Source organism: Limulus polyphemus, unplaced genomic scaffold (assembly GCF_000517525.1).
Source record: "Limulus polyphemus unplaced genomic scaffold, Limulus_polyphemus-2.1.2 Scaffold3974, whole genome shotgun sequence".
In the NCBI taxonomy this organism is placed as follows: domain Eukaryota; kingdom Metazoa; phylum Arthropoda; class Merostomata; order Xiphosura; family Limulidae; genus Limulus; species Limulus polyphemus.
This window is the reverse complement of record NW_013669584.1, coordinates 65,531-74,803: the sequence shown is the minus strand read 5'-3', so window position 1 is coordinate 74,803 and position 9,273 is coordinate 65,531. Positions and strand designations below refer to the sequence as shown.

Genomic DNA, 9,273 nt, shown 5'->3' with positions numbered 1-9,273 from the left:
ATACCAGTGACCTATTTGATTGATCACCAGAAAATATAAATATCAAAATTGTTAATACCAGTTTTAAATTGCAACTACAGCTTACAAAGTTTGACTGTAAACATTTTGATCATTTTGTTTACAAACTGTAACCTATAACATTTTCAAGGATTATCTTTAAAACAGTGAGAATAAAAAGTATGCATTTCAAGTTTATATGCTTTGAAATATATTACTAACAACTGATTGAATATAACATCAAAATTAGAATCTGACTTTATCTAGAAAAAAATAACATCAACTGACAAGTTAGTTTAGATGTTGGAGGGTCTTCATAAGTGTAATTTTTGAAAAATTTCTTGTTCAAAGGATAAAATGCTAGAAAAAGCTAATTCTCCCTAAAATTCCACTTGTCCCCTCCACAACCAAATAATAATAATAAAATAATTAAAAAATTAGGATTTTGCTTTCATATAACAATCAATACAGTACCAGTGGCAACTTAGTTTTTTGAGAATGGTGTATACTGCATTTTCTTGGCAACCATTTGGACTTCTCTGTCTCGAAGAGATCTTTCAGGATGTATTAGGTGACTCCATAAGTTCACAAAAGTTCTAGTTTTTAAGGAAAGCTAGTAATCTACATTTTGGCTATTATTGTAGTAACTAGAGAAAAAAATTTAAAATGTAAGCAACATTAATGTAACTTGCAAATTTATATTATGATTAATATAAATGACACCCTTATGGCTTGCTATAGTGACATCAGTAGACATGTGATCAGTGAGGGATGCATTGTTCTCAGATTTTACTACCAGTTTTGTTGAATATTAGGCTGTTAGGCCTAGACTGAGTTGGTATATTGCAATGCTTAACCCTACCGAGACGAGTCTTTCTGTGGACATAGGTCAAAGGCTATGTCTAATTGTAGACTCACATTCAAAATTTTATTGAACTGTTATTTTAGGAATGTATAATGATGTGTGTGTGTGTATAACCAATGAGAATCTCAGAATGTCTCCTTAGTGGTTTTTTTCAGTCTCTGCAAAGTATTTGCATGGGAAACTTTCTTTTCATGCTAGAATCCTACTGGTAAGGTGTAAGACACTTGTGAGCTCGAAAATTCATATTTTTTAGACCCAAAGCAACTAATTTACAAAGCTTGATAAATTGTAGTGGAATTCTGTGATATTGATATAGTAATTTATGATTTTTGTTGTTGTTTTAAAATGCATATATAAAACCTAAAGATGTTATTTTGTTTTAAACATGCCAGATCACTTATAAAAACAGAAAACATTAGATAGCTGTCAAAAACAAACAAAAGCACATAGAAAAAATTAAACATTAGAGAAAGAAAACGAAATGATAAGAAAGCAGTAAGAAAAAAAACATTAAGTGATAGGTAGATATAGAAATCACATCAAATTGTATAAAACATACCAAACAATAGTTTGTTCTAGAGAACATGCCAAATATTATATAAAATTCAAAAAACAATACAGAAAACATGTAAATTAATGGTTAGCTATGGAAAGAAAACAAAAATATTGTGGCCAAAAACAAATAGACACAAGTACGAAACATGCCAAGTCAAGTAGAAAACCAGAAGTCGTTAGATAGCTGTCAAAAACAAACAAAAGCATATCGAAAATGTGAAAATGTTAGTGTCTACATGAAGTAAGTAAACTGATAAATAACACTAGAAAAAATGTCAAATGATAGAGAAGATGTTAAATGATAGCTGGATAGAGAATCACATCAAACTATATAGAAAACATGAAAATGTTAATGTGTAGAGAAACCAGCAAAAGGTTAAATAAGAGGGAAAAAAAGTATTAAAATATATAGAAACCACTTCAGATGATAGCTAGATGTATATATAGAAATTTCATCAAACTATAGTTAGCTTTATTAGACATACCAAACAATATACAAAACGTGTAAATCGGTGGTTAGCTATGGAAAGTGTAAAAAAAACAGTAGTTTAAGAACCAACACAAATAGACACAAGTACAAAACATACCAAATCACTTACAGAAAACATTAGATAACTGTTGAAAAAAACAAAAGCACGGAGAAAAAATGAAAACATTAGTATGTAGAGAAAGGAAGCCAAATGATAAATAGCAGTAGGAAAAACAACAAATGTAGAATACATATTAAACAATAACTAGATAAAGAAATCACATCAACAATAGTTAAAGTATAAAACTTTCCAAACAATGTAGAAAATGCATAAAATTATATTTTGTTGTTTAGAACTACCAACTGATATAGGAAACATATGAAGCATCAGTTAGCTGTCGAAAAGAAACAAAACTATATAGATAACACAAAAACCGTTAGTTTGGTAAAGAAAATATATAGTATTTCACATAAAATATGTGAAACCATAGATAGCTGTAAAATACGTGTAGAAGGAGAGTGATCGATATAAACATGCCAAACATTATAAGATTCATACCAACCTTTAATTTCTGTTATAAACATATTTCTAGAATTTATTCCTCTACAGGTCGTCTAACATTAAGTATCATATCTATGGTTAAACTTTGTTTTAAATGTTTTTTTACATAAGATAACCATTATCTTCAGATAACTATTGTTTCACGTGATCTTATATTGGTTTGCACTTTTTATTTCATTTTCATACTTAACTGTCAAATGTTACTGACCTTGTATCATATATTGTATCCTTATATACCATTTTTCTTATTTTCTATCTTGTTTTGCAAGTACCGTTTCATGTGTTTTCCATACACTTGATATGTCTTCTGTGGGTAAGTAATGTTTCATGTAGATGTCATTTTAGATGATTTGTAAATTACTCGGTATGTTGTCTTTCATATTCTACATTATGGCTAGCTATCGTTTTTTGTGTCTTTTAACTCTCTTCATGTGGGCTTGGTCAATTTGACTGCCTGCATGACCTTTTTTGTACTCGTATAAAATTTTTATAGATTTGATTCTACTAATGTTTGATATAGTGTATATATCTTCACAAAATTTGTCAGTCTTTTGGTAACATTATAAGCCTTTCACATACAAAAAATATTTCACATATTTTTAGTGAAATGTTTTAAATAACCTAAAAAAAATATTTGTCCGTGAATATATTGAGTATTTTTGTTTTGAATAGCTTGTGTGCAAAGTGATTTTCAATTTAGTATGAAAAATACTTTTCTTCATCTCAAAAATCTCAAATTTCATTTGTGTAATCTCTAAAACCTTCTAAATACATTTCAAATGTATTGTTTTTAGTAAAACTTTATATTTTATCTGTTATTTTCTCTACCCCAACTCTATACAAGGTTGGTCAATTTGACTGACTTCGTAACCACCAGAAAAAGAAATTGAAATAAATCTAAATTACTATCCTTTTCTTTCTACAATGACTTCAGATGTAGCATGAAACTAAATTTGTTTATCCTAAGTAGCTTTAAACTTGTCATAGTGTACATCTGTTAATAATTTAATTTTTTGTCTAACTACTATTCATGCCATTATAAGTTGTAAATCACTTGGGGAATGTGCAGCTCACGTTATGCTATGAAATTACATTACCCATGAGCTAATCCAAGATGCTCACATGCGTGCCTTGTGAAGTATATTATTATTGTTGTTTATTTTACCTAATCTAACTGTGACTAACCTAAAGAGATCTATATTTTTACATTTTAGTTACTTTTATAATAATAAATAAGGAATTAACATGAAAAACAAGAAATAAAGACTAATAACATGCTAAGAAGCAGACAGTTTTCTCTAACAATCACAATTTTTCTGGCTTTCTAACTATGTGACAAGAGCTGTTACAAATGCATCCAAGCAAGCCGTTTTTATTCTTGTGGGATCCAAAGTTGTATTAGAAATGAAGTGACTATTCTGTGTTCAGAACACAATGTTATACGTCATTTGATAGATGAAAAGCTTGACTTTCTATTGGTTATAGGTGATATATAATTAAATGTAAGAGAGAAATATTAACAAATACTGAAAGAGAGGATGTGGCAGGAAGGGTCTGATTTTCTATTTGATAACTCTGTGACCAGAATTGAAGGCAATGACGATTTTCTAGTGAGTAATTCACATTCAATTTCATAGTTTCTGGGGGGGGGGGTAAAAAAGAGGTGAGAAGATACCTAGATAACATGTGTCACACTTGGGGAAATTCAGGATTTTTTAAATATTGCCTTATAGAATTAAGAAGTTAAAACTTGTTCTCTTAAAATATGGATTATAAACTAAGATTTTATGCTATACTAATACAAAAAAGTAGTTTAATAAAATTTTAAATGTAAGTACTAAAACCTTGTGACATGCGCAGTAAAGGATACCCGTTGTAAGAGAGTTAAGTCATTTTGCTTGTTTTCTCTACCTAACAGACATTTTTTAGTGCTTTTTATACATTCTTTTGTTTGTGATGGCTAAGTAAGGTTTTAAGTGTTTTTACAGCTAATTAACCTTTTGTGTCTGTATATCATTTAGTATGTTTTTACAGGTAACTATCTTTTTCTTATGTGATTTCTACAGTTCACTATCATTCCACATGTTTTCTCTACCAATTACTAAGTTTCTTCAGTTGACTGTCATTTTAAATTTTTCTGTCTGTAACAATATTTTTATGTTTTATCTATGGTTAATTATGGTTTTATGTCTTTTCTTGTATCTTTCCTTTTTAAATAAGCCTCTTGAAAGAAAACCAATTGATATGGTGTGTACATGACTTCTACAAACCTGAGAAGAAAGACTATATTTATATCCTTCATAAAACAATGCAATTACTTTACTATGATTTTAAACACTACATTCTTTACCTAGTACCTTTCAAATCTGAAGAATTTGAAAATATTATACTTACCAAACTATTTGTCATATCAATGGTGGAGGACATCACATCTTGATGAATCCAAAGTTCCTCAGATCGGCTGGGGTACTACAAACACAACACTGTTTGGAACACTATTTATATATGCTAATTCATACAAAAGTTGTTAAGGTAGCACTGACTGTTAAAACTTGACAAATTTTCATGCTGAGGAAACACTGTTAAACACTTCTTATATCCTTCAAGTTGACCACAAAAATTATGATGTTGCAATCTCTTAAAGTACAATTTTAGTCATATGCATAATTAATGTGACTGAGATAAAGAAATACATAACATAAACTGTTTTATCACTAACTTTACTTAGAAAGGATAAAAACATGAAAATTGAAACTTTACTGGTCTCCTAGTGTGGACGAAAGCAATATAATAATATTGTTGCATTAATTTAAATATGTTTATTAGTTGTTTGCTTGTGAATTAAAGGGATATGTGTATATTTGTGTATATAGTTTTGGTTTCAGATTTAGAGGTGTGCATTTTTAAAAGTTTGTGTGCCATTCAGAATTTTTAGGAATTTGCATGGCTCTCTAGAAATCTACCTAGTGTGTGTTTCTAGGAATAGAATGAACAATGTTAAAAAAATGAACTATTTGTCTATTTAGTAAAGGATAACAGTAAACTTATTGTCTCAGGTGTTGGATGAGATAGTTTACATACCCTTGCTTTATGGTCAGTTAGGTAGAACAAATTAAAAATGTATTTCCATTTGAGTTGCCAGAGATAGAACTACAATAAAGTAATAACATTAAAAAAAATCCCCAGAGTAGTTTGGCTTATTAATAGAGCTGAGCAATTAATGGGTATTAATTCATTATGTTAGGATGACATGTAGGTTCAAAAAATCAGTTATGGACAAAAATACAAAACTGTATTTACCCAAGTGCTTTCAAAAGATGAGCTTTTCTTCATCAGGGACAAACTGGGAATGACTAAGTAAAGTGAAGGGAGAAAAGTTGGAGTAACATCATGGTAGAGCACCATGATAACCTGAAAGTGTTATTAACAGCTGTCAAAGGATAGTTGCAAGTGTGATTGATTTCTGTTGTGGAACATGACAGGAAAATAAGAATTTTAGACATAATGAGATTTGAAAGGTTTTGTTCAAAAACAAATCCTATTGGACTGCCACTTTTCAACAGCTTTCAACCTAGTGGAATAAATCTAATCATGAAACCAGTGATCTTTGACCACTGATTAGATCTCTGTCTGACTTTTTTTTTTTTCTATCATTTCCCATGTGTGTTGTGCATTCCCTATTTTTACCCCTAGCATATAGATTTGAATAGAAGTTATTATTTAAACCATTTGAAGCTTTGTACTATCAGTTTCGGTTTGCATTTTAGTGAACATTCCTGAAGAAGCTGTAAAGCAAAATGTTGAGTGTTTAATTAAATAAAAACAACATTTTGGTGTTATAAAGTTGTTTATTTCTAGTATTAAGCTGAGACAAGTCCAGTTACCTGAAGGTATTCTTACCAACCCTGTATACTGATCAAAAGTAAAAGAAAATTGTTTTAAATTTAGTTGCTGTACAAGTTCACAGTGCAACATGTGCCATTACATCAAGACTAGTAAAAAGGGTAATGATACTTAAGATAAACAACACGTGTGTTTATAACAGAAAGGGATACAGATAAACTTTTCAGAATTCTACAGATTCTATCATCAGTATCTCAAGCAAAATAAAAGGATTACATCATTTCTAAGTAAATAACTAAAATACATTGCTGCAATAATGATAATTTAATCAAAACTAAAACACGTAGAAAGTGAAGGAATAAAAAACAAAAATACTATACATATTAAAATATGTGCAATTTAAAAGAAGACTATGTTATTTTTAGTATTGGTAAAAGTTGTTTGATGTGGAGAGTTTCTTTAATCAGTAAATTGTTTGTGTCCTGTTTCATCACAATGCGGGCCTATATAGGATACACAGGATTTACTTTTTTCCTTTTTTTTTTTCATGGAAATTCCCTTATGCTCATTAGTTTCTAACTAGTATGTGGCAGTTGGTTTTGCCAACTTGGAAGGCCTTACAATCTCCACACATGTAAAGATATACAAAGAGAAATTGGGAGAAGGTCTTTAGTATGGGAAAAATCCTGTATGCATGAGTTGGTTTAAAAGCTAATCTGAAATCAACTTTGGAGTAGTAACAATAAATTATATGTTTTATTTGTCTTTTTAACATTGTACACAGTTTGTTTGGAAGAAATGGCAAATGGACAATGTTTATATTAACTCTGGTTGTGTTTAAGCACTGTATGGTAGGAATTAATTCACTATTATAACCAAAGCATACCTGACGTACACACAACTTATCAAATAGAGCCTATGTTGATAAGCATATAACGGTTGTTCAACATAGTAATATGTACATGTATTGATGAATCGCTTTAAAACACATTCCTCAAGTAGACAATAACTTTGAAAGGGCTCACCAAAGCATGCTTTCACTGAATGATGTGAGTAGGTACCAGACATATTGAGCAAATGTTGTAGCAGCAGATTGTCTACATTAAAAGTATTTTATGAAACATTGCCATTTAACAGAGAGGTGAACACTAATTAAAGGATCAGTAACCTAACATGAAAATTTTCTTGGGTAAGTGATCACTAATTACCATATACTATCTTACCTGAGAACATCTGGCTATAGTTGGTTTAATAAAAGTTAAGCTTTATGGAAAATTAAGCTTAGTAGCTGTGATTTTGTTAAATGCTTATTTTGTGATAAGTTAAAATAAGAATATTACTACCATTAGGAAAAAATGTAACTTGTTGGCTTTCCCACCAAAATGTTTCTATTATAAAATAAGGCTGCTGGGCAACCAGTAGTTAAACACAGAAGTTCTAAGCAAAATCAGGTTAACATTACTCTTATTAAGTATGGTAAGTTTAATTATATGCATATAATTATCTTAATAATTTTTAATTCTTGTTTAGCAACTGTGAATTCCATAAATGGTTGTAGCCTAGTGGTCAGCATGCTTGGTTATGGCTCAGAGGGTTCAAGATTTGAGCCATTATATGCTTCTGAGCATGCTTCACACTTTCATCTGCAGTGGCACTATAGATAATAGTCAATCCTGCTATGTGATTAATAGTAACCTTGCAGGTGGCAGGTGTTGCTGACTAACTGCCCTTCCCTAGATCAACAGTTTTAAATTATTGGTTTTGCCTGAACATTAGGAATATCTGACCTTGCCATTTATGTTGAAAATAACGTATGCTGAAATTCATAATTTTTTGTACCAGATTATTGGTTGATTTAAATAACTATTGCTTACTGTTAATTATTTGTTCATTCTTTTAAATTTAGTTTTGTGTGTGTGTGTGTGTGTATGTCCATATATATCTGTACTGTAGGATCTTAGCAATATTTATTGGGCAAAGATGGCTAGAATAGGTGAGTGAAGTATAACACAAATTCATTTAATAACATCTGCACACTTTATATGTATATGAACTTGTATAAAACTAATTATAAATATTGTATAATGTTTTTTGCTTCGTGTATAGAAAACCAGATCACCAACAGATTTCAAGAAAGAACCAAACAAAAATGGTAATTATTGGTGGCTTAATGTACAGAGCATCCAACATGAAGCTTTCTAGGGCAGTGAAACTTAATGGAAATAAGAAACTGGGTCACAAAACGTGCAAATTACTACAAAGTAAGTGACAGAAAAGATATTGTAGTAAATCATTGGTTGTTTTGCTGTTTCTTAACATGACGATTTTTCCAAAATATTTTTTCTGATTCTATTTTTAACGTCTTCATTTTTAATAGGGGAAAATTTACATGTTGGTTATGTGTTTAACTCTTTCAGCATGGGCTTGGTACCTAGGACTGAGCTCCTAACCATTTTGTGCTTGTTATAGTTTTCATGATATAACTTTTAAATTAGCAGGCGTATGTTAATGAAATTTGGCAGATTTTAAGTAAACATTACAATGCTTTTATATATAAAATATCAAATTGTTTTATTAAGTCTTAAGGTTTGTAAAGCAATGTTTTTCTCGTGCTTTTTTTTTTTTCTTTTCACATTTTGTCTATCTAACATGCAAAGTAATTTTCATTTTAAGATTAAAAATACGTTTATGCAACAGAAAAATTTCACATGTATAATCCTTATAATGTCCAGATAGTTATCAAACATTTCTTAAGAAAAAACTTTACATTTTACCTGTTATTTTCACTAAGGAATTTCTGTATGGGTTCAATAGATTTGACTGATCTTGTAACCACCATAAAAAAATCAGGAAATAAATATAAATTATGCCTCTTTCTTTCTAGAATGACAACAAATTATAACACAAAAACATAAATGTTTAGACTAAATAGCTTCAATTTCATAACATTATACATTTATTATTTTTATTATATTGACGTTT

At 29.7% G+C, this 9,273-nt stretch overlaps 1 protein-coding gene across 4 annotated transcripts in view; it reads left to right on the top strand.

Moving 5' to 3' along the window:
* Window positions 1-9,273, top strand: part of LOC106470382 — a 93,708-nt gene that overhangs the window by 24,064 nt on the left and 60,371 nt on the right. For all 4 annotated transcript variants that reach the window (XM_022398982.1, XM_022398981.1, XM_022398983.1 and 1 more), the window contains one exon: window positions 8,398-8,552. In XM_022398982.1, coding sequence (XP_022254690.1) covers window positions 8,398-8,552 — 155 coding nt within the window. The remainder of the gene's footprint in view (window positions 1-8,397; window positions 8,553-9,273) is intronic.